Source organism: Protomyctophum bolini, assembly GCF_963924005.1.
Source record: "Protomyctophum bolini genome assembly, chromosome: 4".
In the NCBI taxonomy this organism is placed as follows: domain Eukaryota; kingdom Metazoa; phylum Chordata; class Actinopteri; order Myctophiformes; family Myctophidae; genus Protomyctophum; species Protomyctophum bolini.
The window spans coordinates 20,781,749-20,801,321 of record NC_137865.1 but is presented as its reverse complement, the minus strand read 5'-3'; the positions used below and the strand labels follow the sequence as shown (position 1 = coordinate 20,801,321).

Below are 19,573 nucleotides of genomic sequence, written 5' to 3'. Positions count from 1 at the left end.
TGTGACTATGAAAGTGAAATAAATGTGGTGCAGTAGTGGAATATCAGTGTTGTCTCTTTGAAGCCTAGCGTCCCTATTCTGGGGCGAACACTCAGCAAAAATAGCAGATCCAGTTCAAGCGCACAACTAAACAGAAGATATTTAGTGTAGAGTAGAAAAAGCAGGATGCCTATAGACTCCTGGAGTACTCAACTATATAGGGTTCAACCAATTAAACCCTAAACACGCCATTGACCGGAGGGTCTGTAGGAGGCCCCCTCCTTGTTTCACCGACCAATGCTGATCTACAAGCTCACCATGCGTTGCAATAATTACACGTTATGAGAGCTGGTAGATCTATGAATGTTAGTCCCAGAATACTGGCAGTCTGGCACTTAATGTGTGTTTCATGTGCTTACTGTAAGTGGTGGTTAAAGGCACTTACCCTGAATACTTCACACTCCTCTTGTGTGCTGTCGTCCTTGTGGCCTCAGTGTACTCACTGTACTGTGTCTCTCTGAATGGCTCTTCATAGAATGACAACCCACACCATGACCACCTCCTCCCTCCCTGCTCATCTCTCCCACTCCCTCCTCTCACATGCTTGTAAAACACACATTCAAATGAAGAGAGAACATAGACAACTTATCTCTCTCTCACACTCACACTCACTCTCACACGAATAACACACACACACACACACACACACACACACACACACACACACACGCGTGTCCGACTCGAGGCTACCTGTTTCTGGCTCTACCTGATGAAATTGACATTCTCTCTTCCTTCTTCTCCTCTCTTCTCTCTCGCTCGCTCGCATGGCACACACACACACACACACACACACACTTCGACTTCTGACAACGGCAACCCACTATGATGCAGACTGTGTACGCTACGCAGAACTACATTTCCCATGACCACTAGCGACTGTTTAAAGAGTCATGAGATAAATCATGGGATCGCTGTGCTTCACTTTAAGGCAAAGGCAGCAATCGCTATAACAGTGTTGGGCTCTTCTAGCTGACAGAATGGCAGTCGAGACTCCTGATTGGGAATTTGATCGTTTTGACGATGGCTCTCAGAGTAAGTACTGTAGCTTATTCATGAAACAGTGAGAGTTACCTGGCTGCTTGTTGTGGTACATGCAAAGTTGTATGCTAGCTCCAATAGCTCAACCAGAAGAAGCATGGGCACAGTCTATTTGCTGAATGGAGCCAACTATGTTGAGGAAGTTAGAAAAACACACCCGTGAATTGTGAATTATGTTAAATTAAGAATGTTTTCGGCTGAGATATAGGACCTATTTTAACAACGGCCATGGATGCTCCGTCGGATCATAGTGTATAGTCCCCAGTCCCACTGTCAGTCTGTCACCAAACACAGCTGATCAATTTGACAGCTTCACTGACCAGAGTTGCTGTTTAGCTACTTAGCAATGTAGCACTTCAGTAGCCTCATCCAAGTTACATTATGTTGTTAATTGTTATTTCCCTGACATTAAATGCACGGGTTGGAATTTGAAAGAGAGATGGACGCATGCAATCAGCCTAAACGTAGAACCTATAGCAGCAGCACCTCAGACAATTCTAAACCTAAGCCTCTCCACTCCCATCAGAGATACACACAGAGGTTCAAATGAAGAACTATGGGAAGTTTTTGGAGGAATACACTTCCCAGCTGAAAGGGATTGAAGATGCTCTGGATGATTCCATTGGGGATGTATGGGATTTCACACTGGATCCCATTGCTCTAAAGGTAACCATGACATTTAAAGGAACAGTTGGAATATTTCTTTATACTGTGCCCTTCTAAAAAAATAAATAAAGCCAGAATATATCCCTCAAAGTTCAACCTTCCACTTATTCCTTCCCATTTCTTGCAGCTTCTCCCATATGAGCAATCTAATTTGCTTGAATTAATCAAAACTGACAACAAGGTAAGATGAGGTCATGAGTCATATGACATGTTTTGGCATACATCATAACACATGACAATTATGTTACATCTTATGAAACGATGGTATTGTGCTTTGCGTAGGTCCTTAACAAAGTCATCACAGTATATGCTGCTCTCTGCAGTGAAGTGAAGAAACTAAAACATGAGGTAGGAAGCTGTGGGGAATGCCCGTGTACAGTTTAAGTTCTATAGGGCTGGGCAGTATATCAACAATTCAACACTATATTTCAGTGATTTTTTTGCAAACTGTTCTCTGTATTCAATCAATCAATATTGTGATATGAGACTAGATATTGTCTGTGATTTGGATATAATATGGCCTAAGTATTGTTTTTGTTTTCCTAGTGTTAATCACTTAACCCCTAATCATTTTCAATTGGGGGGGGGGGGGGACATTTTCTAAAATGTTAAATATTAGCTGATGTGCAACTACAACCTCACATCGTATCAATGCATTGCAAGCTTGTAGATCTTTCTCTATTTTTGAACATTAAAAAAATCACACTTGTGTGACGTGAGGGGCACTCTTATCACACGTCACATGCCGTGCTCAGCCAATCAAATCATCACAAATGTTATCGTGGCCAATCACTTTTGGTGTCTTCACTTTTCTGCCCTCACATTTATTTTAAATATATATTTTGCTCATCAAATTGCTATGGGGTGATCAGCCAATCATCAGCCAATGTGTGTGTTCACACAAACCCGGAAAGCTGGGCATAGGATAGCGCCCCTCAAAAAGTCACAATATGATATTGTCACAATATTGATTATTGAGGTATTTTGTCAAAACGTCATGATATGCATTTGATTTGATTTTGTCATCATGTAGTTATCTTTTTGTTGAAATTGTGTCTGCATAACACCAAAACCAGGCAGTAGATTTGTACTGATAAGATAATTAATATGTTCCACTTTTGTAGGCCGAAACCAAGTTCTATAATGGACTGTTGTACTATGGAGAAGGAGGTGAGATTACAGTAATCCTCGTATCAGCTATTTTCATCTTTTTGAAGGTGAATTTCTTGCTAAACAAAGTGTGTGTGTGTGTGTGTGTGTGTGTGTGTGTGTGTGTGTGTGTGTGTGTGTGTTTTCAGTATCCGACACCAGTGTTGTTGAAGGCGAGTCCCAGATTCAAATGGGTAGATTTATTTCATTCCTTCAGGTGAGAAGTGGATGATTAAAGCCTTTCATTAATGACACTGTTCAATGGAATTGAAGATGTAAAACGTATATCTTCTTATAGGAGCTGTCCTGTTTTGTTTCAAGATGTTTTGAGGTAGTGGTCAACATTGTTCATCAGCTGGCAGCCCTATATAACAGCAACAAGTAAGTCGGCACGATCCAATTGTGTGTGTGTGTGTGTGTGTGTGTGTGTGTGTGTGTGTGTGTGTGTGTGTGTGTGTGTGTGTGTGTGTGTGTGTGTGTGTGTGCACCATACAACACACAAGTTACAACCTACAGTCCCGAGTGGCTCCCTGAGTAGCGGTTGAGCATTGTTTTTCGGTAGCTGTTCAGTTCAAATAAATAGTTTACAATGTTTTTGTCTCTCACAGGGGTGCAACCAAAGTAATTGAATCATCAGGAGTCCATTTCCAGGTAAGGTGTTGTGGTCAAATTATGAGCTCTGAGCCACAGTTTAACAGGATTGTTTGTGACTGGCCCACGGATAGCTGCCAACATTACATATTTTTCAAAGCTAAAACTAATGGCTGCTCTGGCCTACAATGATCACAGCTTAAGTTCTCCAAATTATCAAATTAGCTTTACTCAACAGCATCCCTAACATTGCCTCTCCTTTGCAGACTGTGTATGAGCATCTTGGAGAGCTGTTAGTGGTACTTCTCACATTGGATGAGATTATGGAAAATCATGGCACACTAAAAGACCACTGGAAGATGTACAAAAGGTAAAAGAAATGAATAAAAAAGACACTGAGGTACAGGAGATTCCCAAAGACAAAGTTATTGATAACGCATTGAACAACATAGAATCTAGTCTAAGATGCTATCTGCATGCGGCTTAAATCAATTATCTTATGCATATGAAATTCAGTTTTTTAGTAGGTTAAGCTCCTCTTCCTGTTCCAGGTTGCTGAAATCAGTGCATCATAACCCTGGTAAATTTTCCATTCCTGAAGAAAAGTTGAAACCTTTTGAGAAGCTCCTATTGAAGCTGGAGGGCCAACTACTGGATGGGATGATTCTGCAGGTAGCCACATCCATTTGTTTTACTATTGTATTTTTTCTCCTTGGAAAAGTTTGGGGTCATAGTTTGACATATTGAAGCATTTACTGTGCTTAACAGACTTATAGTCTGGTGAGACATAGGAGGAGGAGACCTCTAAGTGCCTGCAATCCCCCAAGAACAGACAAGGCAGGTGGAGCCTCCTGTTGGCTCTGGTATAAAGCCAACTCCACACTGCGGAGATTCGTTCGATTTTACGTCGGGATGGATTTCTGCCGCCTCTTGCCTGTCGGCAGGATGTTGATAGATAATCTTGACGTTATCGACGAGGATCGTGAGAAACCCGACATGTCTGCTCGGTCTGGAGCCACCTTTAAGAGAGAGAGGTCAATAGCTGGAAGCCTGGATGAGGGGGCAGTGATTTGGCCAATAACTGCTCTCCCGCCAACTGGAGTATTGTGGTTAAGGGTCAAAACACTCAAAGAAGGTTGGGGAGTGGTGACCTGATGACCTCTCTTCCAGGCCAATGCTTTATCCATTATAGATGGATTATAATCGCATCTTTGATGTATTTACAAACAAATTGCACCATACCAGTGGTCTGGCATGTTTAGGCCATTGATTAGGACTCACGGTACACTTGACATTACTGCTAACCATATTCCAAATGGTTTGTTAGACTTTTGAGGAAATACACTGTTTATTTCAATATAGTATGCAAATCAAGTTTCAGAGACATGACACTTGCTTGGGACAGGTGATCCTACTCTTTGTCAAAGAAAGGATTAATTTACGAGCAGAATTCATATGACCTTCCTTGACATATTCACTTTGGAATGATGTTTGTAATAATTGACTCGATTATTAACTTAAATTTCATAACCTTTAATAACTTTGGACAAAATGTAAAAAACAAATACTAAGTCTAAAAAATGGCTATTAATAGGGAAATGCTTTGTACAGTATATTGTAGATAGCCAAACCTGTGAATATGAGTTGACATGTATGGTTATAAGTATTCAGCAACAGTCTTTAACAGAATTTGTTCTTTATGTGACTTTGTGACAGGCGTGCGTGGAGCAGAGGTTTGACGATCCTAAAGAAGGAATCTCTATCGCTAAAAACGGTGCCTTCGCTGAGGAATTTTTCTTCAACATACGCACAATATTCACTAATGTTGAGTCCAAGATCGGTCAGTGTCTCCTCTTTGGTTCTTTTGATTGTATGTTACAGTGTGTGTGTGACAAGATTTGTTTTCAATCTACGTACGTATTTGCGTTTGTGTCAGGTGAACCCGCAGAGATAGACCAGAGAGATAAGTATGCTGGTGTTTGCAGCCTCTTCGTGCTTCACTTTCACATCTTCAGGGCTGTCGACAAGAAACTCTACAAATCACTTTTAGATGTCTGTAAAAAGGTAAGGGACTTTTTATTTTGGCAGGCCTTTATGGCGTCGTAATGGCTGCATGCTAAAAATAGACGTTCTACAAGTAGAACGGCCAACATTCTTCATCATTTCAGTCGACAAAATGAACACTGCTTGTATGATGTCCCACTAATCATAGTGGTTGTTGTTCCAGGTCCCAGCTGTGACTCTGACTGCTAACATCATCTGGTTCCCTGACACCTTCCTCATTGCTAAAGTCCCGGCCGCTGCCAAGCTGATGGACAAAAAGAGTCTGCAGGCGATCAGAGCACAGAGAGACGCCTACCTGCAACAGAAAGCACAGACGCTCACCAAGTGAGTTGATGAGCACATCAGTAACAATGTCTTTGAACAAAGCACCTGGCATTTGTTTTTTAAATGTGCTTTCCCTGTTTTAGTAAAATTTGTTTTGGGTTTTCGGTTTGGGCATGAAAAACCGAATTGGCTGCTTAAAACTGTCTCATGTCTTAACTAAGGGATGTTCAGTCCTACTACGTGTTTGTTACTTCATGGATGATGAAGATGGAGGCCATCTTGTCCAAGGAGCAGAAAAGTGAGAGGTTGTCGGAGGACCTGAGCAGCAGGTGTAATGTCTTTGTACAGGTGAGAATAGCAAATGTCTGTTCAAATTGGTTGGACTAGTCTTAGAAACAATAATTGGCTACTCTAAATTTAGCAGAAAAGGGGACACTTCGTTGTGCTGACTAAAGTTATTTTGTACCCTATGAAAATGGTGAACTCTGACTTTTAGTGTTGCCACATACACACATTACTTTCAAACAAGGCAACCTATAGTTGCGTATAGTTGAGCCATGTTTTCAGAGCTTTCTGGTGAACAGCGACATACACAGACTGACTATTCACAGTAGTTTTGTGCTTACTTTGCATGGCTCAACCAATTGCATATCCAGTGGGACCTCATGCACGTATTGCATACCCGACTTTGACCTTTTCCTGTGCTGTCTCTCTCCTAGGGGATCTTGTATGCCTACAGCATCAGCACCATCATTAAGACAGTCATGAATCTCTACATGTCTATGCAGCGGCCCATGACCAAGACCTCTGTCAAAGCCCTCTGTAGACTAGTTGAACTGCTCAAGGTACGTACAGAAGGGTCAGATTCATACATACAGTAGTTACACACCAGTGTCAGTGCAGAAAATGCCAGCTCTAGCATGTGAGCTTGTATGTACATCGGCTATCTTTGGTACGTGACACTGGTGTGGAACTGTGTGTGTGTGTGTGTGTGTGTGTGTGTGTGTGTGTGAGACAAACGCAGCATTTGAACAATATCTGATTTCATCTCCTCTGCAGGCGGTGGAGCACACATTCCACAGACGTTCTATGGTGGTAGCAGACTCTGTTTCCCACATAAACCAGCAACTACATTCCCAGGCTCTGAACGCCATTGCCCATGCCAAGGTGACAACACAACGCTATGCAAACAATACAATATACACAAGATAATAATAGAGCTAATATTGATATTGTAATGACATAAAAATCTCATTTGGGGAAAAATACTATATTATTGATCTTAATCATTTTGAGATGCATTAGACACATTTAATATGTGTCCCTATTGTCTTGCCATGTTGTCGTTCTTGTAGAAAAGGGTGGTATCAGACAAGAAGTACAGTGAGCAGCGTCTGGACGTGCTGTCGTCTTTGGTGATGGCAGAGAATGCCCTGAATGGCCCCAGCACCAGGGAGCGCCGCCTGGTGGTGTCCCTGGCCCTCAGCGTAGGCACTCAGATGGTAAAGTAGAGGATTCGCTGTGTTCTGTCCAGTGGTGTAAAGTAACCACGTCTATTTACACAAGTACTGTATTTAAGTACAATTTTGAGGTACTTTACTTGAGTATTATCAATTTCGAATACTTTTACGTCTACTCCACTACATTGATTTGAAAACATACTCAAGTAAAGTACAAATACTTCGGATCCAAATATTGTACGTTTACTCCACTACATTGATTTGAAAACTTTCGTTACTTTGTACATTTTGATTATTATTACGAAACATACATTAACCACTTCAGTCCTATATACAGTACATTTTCGAAATGTTTCGTTCATTTGAATTTCAAAAGATATTTGAAAACTCGAAATGGGACATTCTGCATAATGAGTACTTTTACTTTTGGTACGTGCCAATGCTTTTGTACATTTTGTACAAATTCTGGACTTTTACTTGTAACGGAGTATTTCTGCATTGATGCCTTTACTTAAGTAACAAAATGTTGTACTTTTTTCCACCATTGTTACTGACTCTCATCACACACGAATGAAAGTGTTGCGCTTTGTTGTTCTTTGTTCTTTGACTTTGGAGTTGTTCTTTTCCATCTAGAAAACGTTCAAGGACGAGGAGCTGCTTCCGCTCCAGCTTGTGCTGAAGAAGCTGGATCTGATAAGTGAGGTCAGAGAGAGGTGAGGGGATGTTGTTTTATTTCACACCTTAGCTGATCATTTTGTAGCAGTAATGAGGTTCCATCACACAGTGGCGATTGTCAGGAGTATGTGGGAACTAAAGTCGTTTAATTCATTAAAATTAAGGAATTAACTAAAACTAGATTTGAAAAACCACGCTCTTTTTTTTTTTGGTGAGTGAATGAAATATGTACAATGAAAAAGGAAGGCTTCGACCCTTGCGCGTCTTCGCCAAAGTTCTTTCTTTAGATGTGCGCGCTTCCCTTTGGACTCGTGAAATATGTCACACGTGACGAGACTTCAGTCAGTGTTGACTTTCTTGTGAGGGAACCACGGATCCTCACAATTATGAACCCAGCATCTATGATGTGCTCCGTTCGTAATTTCAGTTTGGCGATAGCCACGATACTGACCGGCAGAGTGGAACCTTTTTTATAAACAGTCTCTGTGGGTTGTTTTCCCTTCCTCTTCAGGGTCAAGATTCAATGTGACTGTAGTTTTCTGTACTGGCACAGAGCAGTTTTTCCCATCTACCTGGATGATGTTTATGAGTATGCCGTGGATGCAGCAAGAGTACACGTAAGTACAATGGTTATGTCAGTAAACAAACACTCAGGCTCATGTTAATTCAGGACCATGGCTTACTGTTTTTTCGGCTGTTGGCCTAGCCCTCTAGAACAGATATGCATGTCCCCTAGCTGGCTCTAAAATAGGCAAATCACAGATGATACATGTCAGGGTAAACCACGTGTGAACCTTAGCATCGTTATTCTGTAACCTATAAGCTCACAACGCATCACATCACAGATATTTAGTGTAGAGCGAATACCCAGAATAGTCTATTAATTATATTAATTTTAAATGGTTAAGGAAGGTAGGATTAGGCAAGAGGGTTGTGTCTCGGTAGACCCATGTGTTATCCTTGCACTTAACAGATGCAAGGAGGATTAAATGCAGGTGTGTTAGCCCCTGCTATGCACAGCTTTGTGTGTAGGTGTGTTTGGGCATTGTGATTTGATTGGCTGAGGAATGACGATAAGAGCGCACCTCACTTTACACAAGGCGTTTATTTTATTTTATTAATTCATTCATTTCAGTCCACAGAACAATAAAATGGGAAATATGCATAGGATAATAATTGAACTGTTGGACATGCAGGCTCCTATTGATGCACCCATGCACAACAAATCTGTGTAAATAAAGATCACTGATTTGTGGAAGGATACTGGAACAGTCTCAGACAAGCCTTTATTTACAGGGTGCACTGCAGGCAAAATGTTTAGCTCTGTTTCTCTGATAAATCTCCCACGCTAGAGGGATGATTTTCGCTTCCATGCTTTTTGCACTGAATCGAGCCTTAAAACGCCAATGTAATGTCAGTGACAACCAGTGTAAAAAACCCTTGAAACCCGACATCTTTTCTCATTCTGAAATCCATTCTCTCACACTCTCACACACACACACACACACACACATACCTAAAAAACAAAAATGTGATTAACATAATGCCCTACATTTCTCGCACACAACCCCCCAAGGAAGTGAGGAACGGAACTCTATCCCCTCCCCCTATTCATTACCTCATGTGGGAGAAATGTGAAAAAGACTTTTTCTTTTTCTCACAATCTTCATGATGAGCGTCTTACATTAGAACAGTGATTTAGGTTCAAAATCTACAAAATTCCCCTAAAGATTATTATAATAATGGTCAGGAAATACTCAGCCCTTGTGAAACTCCTGAAGAGCGAAAGTTTTTTAAACTTATGGAGCAGTGTTGGTGAAATGTTTATAAAGCATTGATAAACATGGCTTTTGGCCAAAGGAAACAGACTGTCACCACAGTAGTCGACATGCCCACAAGCAGCCATGTAGGGACAATGCCAATTGGGTATAGTCTGGATTCACCACTGAACACATCCTTGTGATTGTGCAACTTCAATTCACAAACGGCACACATAATTACTTACTGAACACACAGGCCACGCTGTTTTAATTGGACTGTTTCTGTCCCTAGTGGTCCCCGGACCCCACTTTGGGAACCACTGGCATACATAATGTAGATGTGGGCACTGGGGACATCTAGTGGATGAATGGTGTATAGGTCTTAGATTAAGTTAACATGGACACAATGTTTGAAACTATATGCATGTAGGCATAAAAAACTGGCGTTTCTCACCACCGACGCACAAAAAAGGACTATGATGAGCCCTAATTAGACTGTCACCCTGACCCTTAAGGTGTGGGAAGGAGCATCTGAACTGAATCCACTTGCCATGTCCTTTCCAGTTTCAGAGCTGGGTGTAGCGCCAACACAGTCCATAGTTGCATGTGATTGTCTTTTTTAACTTCTCCTCAATACATTGATCCTGTTCTTGTTTGGTTCATTAGGAGGAGGAAGGCGATTATTCTCACTGGCTTCTCCTGTTATTGGTTTGTGTTTTGTTCCTGTTGCATGCGATTGGCCGGAGCAGTACATGTTTAGCGCCTTGAGGGACAGCGTGCCCACCATGCTGTACGCCAAACACATGGAGTCATGTGACCAGCTGCTGGAGAGCTACGACCAGGAGATCATGGACGTGTTCAATGAGGTGAGGAACAGGTGACGTCCAAGAATGGCTGGACGTGTGTGTGGTCTGCTCTTTCCTTCCTCTGCATCTAATGCACGCTTCATCTCTCTTCCACTTCCATCCTGCTGTTGTTTCAGCACCTGTTGGATAAATTGTGTAAGGAGATTGAGAAGGACCTGCGCCTCTCTGTTCACACGCACCTGAAGTTGGACGACAGGAATCCCTTCAGGGTCGGCATGAAAGATCTGGCCCACTTCTTCTCTCTCAAACCCATCCGCTTCTTCAACCGTTTCATTCACATCAAAGGTACGTTATGCCTCCACTGTTGGCAAGGGAGTTCTGCTTCATGTTGTGTGCGTTTGTAGTGTAACCACCTGGATTGGAACCTGGGCTGTCCCCCATGGGAACCCAAACTTGTATCGCTCCCAATGGGGAACCTCCCCCTTGTCCCAGGATGGATTTAGGCTTCAGGCATCTAGGGCTGGGCTATTTTGGGATTTGTTTGGAAAAAATACTAAATAAAGTGTCTTCACAATATATGATATTGAGGTATTTATTTGGTGAAATATAATTGTTATATTGGATTTTGTCCTCCTTGTACTGCTATATATAGTGTGCATAGTGCATACACATTGAATGTGCCATTAAAAATGAACTGTGGAAAATTAACGGGTGTAAATCTTCTGCACTTCTGTGTGTCATGTATGGACCAGATTAGCACGATCAAAATAAATCTAAAGGGGAAACAACAGATTGTAACTTGGTTACATTGGCTAAAATGAAATCAATATCTCACACAGCTGTGTTCAACTTCTATCGCTAAGCGTTTAGTTTCCCCGCAGCCTGAAAGACATAATGTGATGTGTTCTATCGCTAAGCGTTTAGTTTCCCCGCAGCCTACGTCACCCACTACTTAGACAAGACGTTCTACAACCTGACCACCGTGGCTCTGCACGACTGGGCCACCTACAGTGAGATGAGGAACCTGGCTACCCAGCGCTATGGCCTGACCATGACAGAACCTCACCTGCCCAGCCAGACCCTGGAGCAGGTGGGTTGCCTTTTAGGGCTGCAACAGTCTCATTATCGTCTTCCCAGCGATGATTTTGTTATATTAGTTTTTATTGGGTTTTTCTTTTAAGACATGACAAAATAAGACATACATGACAACACATTATATTCAGGTACCATTAATAGAAGAACAGATGAACAGATTTACAATTCAAAGATGACAGAGAAATGCAACGGGAACACCCCCAGTCTGGACTTAACATGCAACAACAACAACACTGTTTATAGACCCTCACAACTAGCCCAGCTCCTAAAACAGGTCTTGTCAAGAACACATGTTCCACAAGACGTAACCCTATCCTAATCTATAGGTCAACAGATGGAACAATAAAACCCCATTTCCTTTAAGGAATTTGTAAACAGGAGGCAACGGGAGTGTGACAGATAAGATAATAAAGAGGTGGCTGTTAAGGAAGACATCTGTCTGCAAATACTTTCTCACTCTGATGAGGGTCATTGAATGTTAACCCTCATAATTCCTTGACACATCCCACCCAGTTTCCATAATTTCGCCAAATGTTAATCCATTTTTGCCAGATGTTTGTGTGTCATTCCTAGAATGCTAGGGTTAATGTGGTAACGAACGTAAAACCATTTTATTAATCTTTATCCCTAATTTATGGACACCAGATTGAAAGTGGTTAAATCGCCTAAAAATAATAAAATAGCCTGCTCGACTGCGAACACGTTCTTTAGCTGATGCATGAGACATTGGACATTAAGAGTTGTATGATACTTGCACTTATTATTTGTGATACATTCATATTCGTTACCGGTTGGTTAGAAGATAATCTACTGTATAAATGCAGTGATGAAATGTGTGCATGATTAACAGGGCTTGGATGTCTTGGAAATCATGAGGAATATCCACATGTTTGTCTCACGCTACCTCTACAACCTGAACAACCAGGTAAGAGCTCTCCGCACTCCTCAGTCGCTGTCTCTCCCTTTTTTAGACCTTAGTTGTTTTAGTACTGGTGCAATACCTCGTGCACTGTATGAACGTACCTGACGCTGTGATGTGATTGTTTTGGTGACAGATCTTCATAGAGAAGGCCAGCAACAACAAGCACTTGAACACCATCAACATCCGGCACATTGCCAACTCCATCCGCACGCATGGAACAGGCATCATGAACACCACGGTGAGACTGTGCGTGCGTGCATGCATGCGTGTGCGCGTGTGTGCGTATTCCCGTAATATTTTCAGTTCTTTCACACCAGTCACCTCCCTGCCCTGTCTCTCTGCCAGGTGAACTTCACCTACCAGTTCCTGCGTAAGAAGTTCTACATCTTCAGTCAGTTCATGTATGACGAACACATCAAATCCAGACTCATCAAGGACATCCGCTTCTTCAGAGAAACAAAAGACCAGTCTGATCAGAAAGTGAGAAATATGGAATACATTCATGTATTTCATCACCAATATAGTTAATCAATTAATCATTATGTGGCCCGTGACCCGCAATTTTATTTGCTCGTGCATGAGACTGGACATTGGTCTTATTCAAAGATTTTTTGTGGACCTTCAGCATTTCTACCCCTGCTGTAGGCATTCCTGCATAACTATGATGATGATGCTCATACCTAAAGTATAGTTTTTGTTAAGAGGCTGAAATTGTTTTTAAATTCTGACTTTTGAAATCAGTCCATGAGTGTTCTCAACACAAATTGTGTTTGTTTGTTCATGTCTATGGTGTTTAGTATCCGTTTGAGCGTGCAGAGAAGTTTAACCGTGGCATCAGAAAGCTGGGAATCACGCCTGAGGGACAGAGCTACCTGGACCAATTCAGACAGCTCATCAGTCAGATCGGTGAGGCCTTCACACAAATGCACTTATGGTATTGTCAAGGTCAAGAGTGTCTACACACTTGCATTGTGGAATGCAGTTTAACAAGAGAACAATGGCTATTAGGTTGAGATTGGCAGTCACACCCTCATAGCCACGATGCAAATGCAGTTTTATTACAGAAGATTACTGTTTAGACTTTACCTTATGGCTATGAGTGTGAGACTGCTATTACTTCACATTTTACTCCTCACTGTGATCACACTGGTCGGTATCTTCTCAGTACTGGTGTGCATTGTCCTGAATTCCTTTTTTATAAGGAAACCCTGAGTAAAGAAACCACTGCTTTTCCATGCCCCCCAGGTAATGCCATGGGCTATGTGAGGATGATCCGTTCTGGTGGACTACATTGCTGCAGCAGTGCTATCAGGTACACCAATTCACACTTTAACTTGACCCATTTTGGGCGGGAACCCCTTTTGGTGTTAGCATTATGTTATGCTTTAGCTATTGAAAAATAGCAGATCTACAAGCTCATAGCGCGCCACCGAGTTGCGCGCTACGAGCTTGTAGGTCTGCTATTTTTGAAAAATCGAAGAACGACTGACATAGAAACATAGCTTTTTCAGAAAACTGTCAGGATTTAGAAGACATTTTTTTAATCTTATCTCAGGTCAAAATGCGTTAACTTAAACGACACAGACCATGCACTCCACAGACCATTAACCACTTTGAACCTGGCGTCCCTATTTTCGGCATGTCATTATATGCAAACACATTCCCAAAGAAAATGTTAATAATAAAAACATCACATCATATTGTGAGCTTGTAGATTGGCTATTTTATAAATGATGTATAAGTGGTTAATGTTAAGTTGTTGTTGTTGTTGTTGTTGTTGTTGTTGTTGTTGTGGTGGTAGTGTTTTCACCCTGTGAACCCAATATGAAACTCTGCTCCGAGGAATGTACAGTATCTAAAGTGCCTGAAAAACTGATTTAACAAAAATGGGATTTTTACCCTGACCACATAATTTTGTCTGACAGCTAATTGGGTCTAAATCCTGTTAGTGTAATAAAAGCACAAAATCCAAGAAGTTCTGCTTGTCCTCAGGGAGTTATTACTGAGACACTGCATCCACAGGGGAAGAATAATGTCTGTGATTCTGAGCAAGGCAATAGAGAATGACCATAACCTGTTAGTATAAAGTCTGAAACTGTAGAAGTCGAGATGTGTGTCTTGTACCAGCGGCAACTTCATTTTGAGAATTATGACTGGAGCACTAGAAGAGAGGCAGAACATGAATGGAGACTTACCAGTAGTTTCTCTACCCCAGTAAGGTCAGAGTGCCCATTATCTGCTCTAGTCTTGTCAAAAACAAGGAAAATCATGTTATATCTGTCCTCTCACGTCTGTCTCGGAAGGGATTGCAGTTGAGTTCCAAGGCTGTTCCCATGGCTTACTGTAACTCAATGTATTGTTTAGCTCCCTTATCTCCCTCTCTTATTATTATGATAAGAGAGGGAGCTGCAGTAGTAGGGTATTGGCTGGGAAACATCCAGAGCTAAATGTAAACTATATTAGTTGGTTGTGTCCCTGCCCTTTGGGAATTGGGAAAAAAGTGTGGAGCAATAGCGGCGCTTAGTGTCCACAAGCGGCACATTTAATGGCTCCCCCCAGAGATTCAAATTTTCAGCACCAGGTTTAATAAGTGGCAAGCACTTGGATGGTCGTACTGGCTGCCAGGGCTGCAGAGGGGGGGGGGGGGGGGGGGGATGCCATACAGTACGTTGAATTGATCCTCAAGCAAGACTTGATTGGTAGACGGCACGTAGCCTGGGAGTATCGCTGCCTTTGGGTTGGTTTGGTAAAAATAGCCAATCTACAAGCTCACAATGCACCAGTGGGTAAAATAAAGTAATGTCTTAACCAATAAGATGTTATTCTGTGGACTGATCTCTAGGTTTGTCCCTGACTTGGAGGACATTGTAAATTTTGAGGAGCTGGTGAAGGAGGAGGGTCTGTCAGAAGAGACCCAGAAAGCTGCCAGGTATGACTGTTGCATTTATTTTTTCAAAGATCACCAGTTTGGTACGCATTAGGCCACAATGAGAGTATCCAGTAGGGTCCCATAAGGGTCCATTTGGTTTAATTTGTACATATGGTCAAATGACCATATTATGTAGTGATTTTAAGGGCGGGATAAGGATTTGACAGGGCGGTTAGCCAGCATTTAGCCAATGATATTGACTGAACTCAAACTCACTGACTCTGTGCTTGTAGAGATTGGGCTCTGGTTCAGGAGCCACAACCTAATTTTAAACTCTCTACCAAAACAATTGCTCAAGTCTGCATGTCATGCGCTGTTTGTTCATTGTTATTAATGGGCACGGTGAGAGACACTGACCCTGCGTCTCTTCCCAGTGTCCTGGACTCAGTACTCGGGGATTTGACCAGCAACTCTGCTGAAGGGACAGAATACTTTAAAATGCTGGTGGGCGTGTTCGCGCCGGAATTTCGCAGTGCCAAGAACATGCACTTAAGGAACTTCTACATGATCGTACCCCCGCTGGTCAGTGTCTCACTTGCATTATTTCCTTTTTGGTCTTTTCATTTACGCTGCTGCTCTCCATGTTCCTCGCACCTCTCTTAAGCCCACTTAAGCCCTATGTACTTCATACTTTGTCGTATGACGAAAAGTTGTGACCTTGTACATCTGCTATTTCTGATCATGTTTGACATACGTTAACAGTTCCTGCCTATAGTGACATGCCCACAATACGGACGCCAGCTTTAAAGTGGTCAATGTTTCAACATGTCCCTGAGCAAGACACTAAACTGTTCTCATGTGCTGCTAATGACGCCCACTGCTCCTAATCGTTATATGGGTATACATTTCTCGTATATGCAAATGTACAGTGACAAAATAGTGACTTGAGTATTATTATAATCACCGGCAATGGTCTACCCCAATTCTTCTCTTCTATAAATACTTAGTCCCCTTTTTCATTCCTTCATGCATCATGAACCATTACTCTCAGACGGTGAACTTTGTGGAGCATTCCATCGGCTGCAAAGAAAAACTCAACAAGAAGAATAAAGGCGGAGCAGCATTCACGGACGACGGCTTCGCCATGGGTGAGCGGGCAACTGTGACGAATCATGCTGCATTTTGAGTGGCTTTACAAACACGCACTTCCTTCCTTTTTTGTCACGTTTTAATTTCCCTCTCCCTCCCTCCTTCCGGTCAGGCGTGGCATACATCCTGAAGCTGCTGGACCAGTACCTGGAGTTTGACTCCCTGCACTGGTTCCAGGCTGTCAGGGATAAGTACATGAAAGAGATGAAGGCCGTGGCCAAGGAACAGAACGTCCAGTCCAGCAACCAGGACGAGAAGCTGCTGCAGACCATGAACCTCACGCAGAAGAGACTGGACATCTACCTGCAGGTGCTGCTGCCTGTCGCCTCAAATTTTCAATTTACCCATTTAGCACAGACACTTATCCAGAGCGATTCACAAGTGTGTGATTAGAGTAAGCATGAACCCAACTAAACAAAATTACAGGGTAAATAAATATAGTCACAACTAGAGTGCAAAGAGAACAATGTAGTGAATTGGAGAAACTAGGATACCTACTAGGATGGGTAAAACCTATTCTTAGAATTTGTAACACATTTTGTATAGTAAACTGGCATCTATTTAAATCTTTGACTGAAATAAAGGTCTATTAACAATCCCTGAATCCCTATTTTAAACAATGGTGTTGCACGTGATTGAAATTAGTGCTTTTGAGCTATAATATTGACATGCCCCACAAAGTGATCAAGGAAAGGGTACATTTTTACACTTGAGTTAACTTACACTACTGTGTAATAATGGATGGTATCTTATCATATTTGGTTATGTGGCGGTAAGAGTGCGTTATAATATTTGACCTGTCCTCCCTCCACCCTGCAGGAGTTTGAGCTGCTGCACTTCTCCTTGAGCAGCGCTCGCATCTTCTTCAGAGCAGACAAGACAGCAGCTGAGGAGACACAGGAGAGGAAGGATAAAGGTAAAAGGGCTTACAGTGTTTTATTTCCTTTTATTTTTTTATATAAAACAAATGCTTCTTAATAATTCTATTAGTCAATATAATCAATATAATAATTTATTACTAAGAGAATTGCAGCCTACAACAGTATAGCAGAATTATAATCTTTTAAAATATATTTTGGGGGATTTTCTGCCTTTATTGGATAGGATAGTTGAGAATGACAGGAATCAGGGAGACAGAGAAGGGGAGTGACACGCAGCAAAGGGCCTCCAGCTCAGGAATGGAACCCGCAACCCGCTGTCGGCTGCATTAGATGTGGTATGAACCTTGACCACTAGGCCATTGGCACCCCAGTATAGCAGAATTCATGTTTCAACCATTCTTGTCTCCAGAAGAGGCTGCCAAAGTGGAGGGTTCTTCAGATGGCTCCAACCCTGGCGAACCTGCCTCAAAGTGACCACTGGAGACATACATTTATGTAGCAGCACTGAACAGAAATGGACAGAAGAAGCCACCTGCAACGAACAGAGGAGAGTTGGAGCACCAGACTCGGACTGTGCTTCCAGACTAGTCCGGGTTGGCGAAAAAATAAATAAAAAAAACATGATGAAGGACGTGCTCTTCAAAAGGCTGTCACTGCATCCTAACGCCTGATTTTATATTCGTAAAAAGCGCATCTACAAGCTCACAACGTGCCGCGTTGCGACACATTTGGTTATGAGCATGTAGATGATTATGCTATTGTCAGTGCGTGATGCCAATGAGTAACTAAAGTTGAACTCGGGCTTAAAAGTGGCAGAAAGTGTGCGCTGAGAACATTGTTACAGAAATGTTCTGTAAACTATTTCCTTCCCTCTCCATTCTGCAGACAGCCAGAGACATCCCATGTCTGTCAGCTTCACATGAAACAAGCTCTGTGACTTTGTTGCGTTTCTTTGAACTGTGCTTCATTCAGTACAAAACACCAATCGGTGTTTAAATCAAATTTTACTGCAGGATTATTAGCTTCTTTTTTTTTTGCACTGAAATTTGTAAGTCTTCACCTGTGTCTTAGTTCATACTATTTGATTGTTCATAAAAAAAAGAAAAGTTTTATGGCAGCTTAATGGATTTAAAGCAATGCCTCAGTGAGGTTTGTAGGTGTCTGGTATGACTTTGTGAATGTTTTCAAGGTGCATCATCATCTCTTAATGTTGACGTGCCATACTTGTGTATCCTAAAATATCAATTTTCAATTGATATTTTAAAACTAATTTCCATTTGTTGTAAGGCATGTGTGCCTTTTGATCATTGTATACTAGTTTCAATGACTAACAAATTAACCACTTTAATATCCACTATTTGGGCATGTTGAAAATTCAAAATGTTTCAATCATTTAAAAACTTTAACAATATGGCAAAACTGGCCGATCTACAAGCTCACCGTGCATCGTGATGCATTGTGAGAGGCCATTTTCGCTATTTAGATAGCCAGCTACTGTATTTTGCAATTTTTGGTTAAGACATATGCACTGCAGTGCATAAGTGAGCCACTCATCTGATACCTTTCCCTTCAGCACCTTCTGGTGGAGAACATAGTGTGCAGAAATAAAACAGTTTTGCAATTAATTAAATTGTCATTCAATCATCAATGGTACATTTTTAAATCTTAATTTTCTCATTTTCCTAACTGTCAATTAGCTTTTTCTGTAAAACAACACTTTGTACAACAAATTAAAAGATCAATGAAACATGCACTTTCAATGTACATTTCTTTTGTTGAATCTGACCCATTCTCATGACCGCATGCCTTTTCAGTGGTTGGAAGTACTCACATTTTTTTTACTAAGTACAAGTAACTATCAATACCACCACAATGTAAACATACTCTGTTAAAGTAAAATCCAATATTTAAAATGTATCAAAATATAGTAAAAAGTACCAAAAGTAAATACTCATTACACAGAATGTCCCATTTCACAAGTGTTCAAAATGTATTTTTAAAATATATATAGAAGCAAGCTGTATAGATCTATTTTCAAATAGCCAAAGTATCTATAGTTTAATGTACTGTATGTTTTGTAATAATCCAAATCTATAAACATATACACACACACACACAATGGTAGTAAAAAATCATCCTCCCTGG

At 41.5% G+C, this 19,573-nt stretch overlaps 1 protein-coding gene across 3 annotated transcripts; it reads left to right on the top strand.

Annotated features, from left to right (window-relative positions):
• Positions 1-939: 939 nt before the first annotated feature.
• Positions 940-19,181, top strand: washc4 (WASH complex subunit 4). Of its 3 annotated transcripts, none has more exons than XM_080762314.1 (33): positions 940-1,071; positions 1,604-1,743; positions 1,871-1,924; positions 2,026-2,091; positions 2,868-2,913; positions 3,042-3,109; positions 3,191-3,273; positions 3,501-3,543; positions 3,750-3,853; positions 4,035-4,155; positions 5,200-5,323; positions 5,420-5,547; positions 5,711-5,871; positions 6,033-6,159; positions 6,531-6,656; positions 6,871-6,978; positions 7,167-7,313; positions 7,905-7,984; positions 8,458-8,563; positions 10,456-10,572; positions 10,689-10,857; positions 11,448-11,602; positions 12,458-12,532; positions 12,663-12,767; positions 12,875-13,009; positions 13,327-13,435; positions 13,775-13,841; positions 15,372-15,458; positions 15,833-15,980; positions 16,450-16,546; positions 16,660-16,856; positions 17,367-17,463; positions 17,841-19,181. In XM_080762314.1, the coding sequence occupies exons 1-33, from the start codon at positions 1,017-1,019 to the stop codon at positions 17,900-17,902; spliced, it is 3,507 nt and encodes a 1,168-aa protein (XP_080618440.1). In that variant the 5' UTR covers positions 940-1,016; the 3' UTR covers positions 17,903-19,181. The 3 variants fall into 3 exon arrangements, with proteins under 3 accessions (XP_080618440.1, XP_080618439.1, XP_080618441.1); XM_080762313.1 differs by having other exon boundaries at positions 17,838-19,181; XM_080762315.1 differs by lacking the exon at positions 940-1,071 and having other exon boundaries at positions 1,725-1,743; positions 3,214-3,273; positions 17,838-19,181.
• The last annotated feature ends 392 nt before the right edge of the window (positions 19,182-19,573 follow it).

Bases quoted from the DNA above. Each gene is read 5' to 3' on its own strand.
- washc4 (XM_080762313.1), top strand. From the start codon at position 1,017: ATGGCAGTCGAGACTCCTGATTGGGAATTTGATCGTTTTGACGATGGC. The intron at 3,544-3,749 runs GTAAGGTGTTGT...TCTCCTTTGCAG, and splicing joins CATCAGGAGTCCATTTCCAG to ACTGTGTATGAGCATCTTGG. The intron at 16,547-16,659 runs GTGAGCGGGCAA...CCTTCCGGTCAG, and splicing joins GGACGACGGCTTCGCCATGG to GCGTGGCATACATCCTGAAG.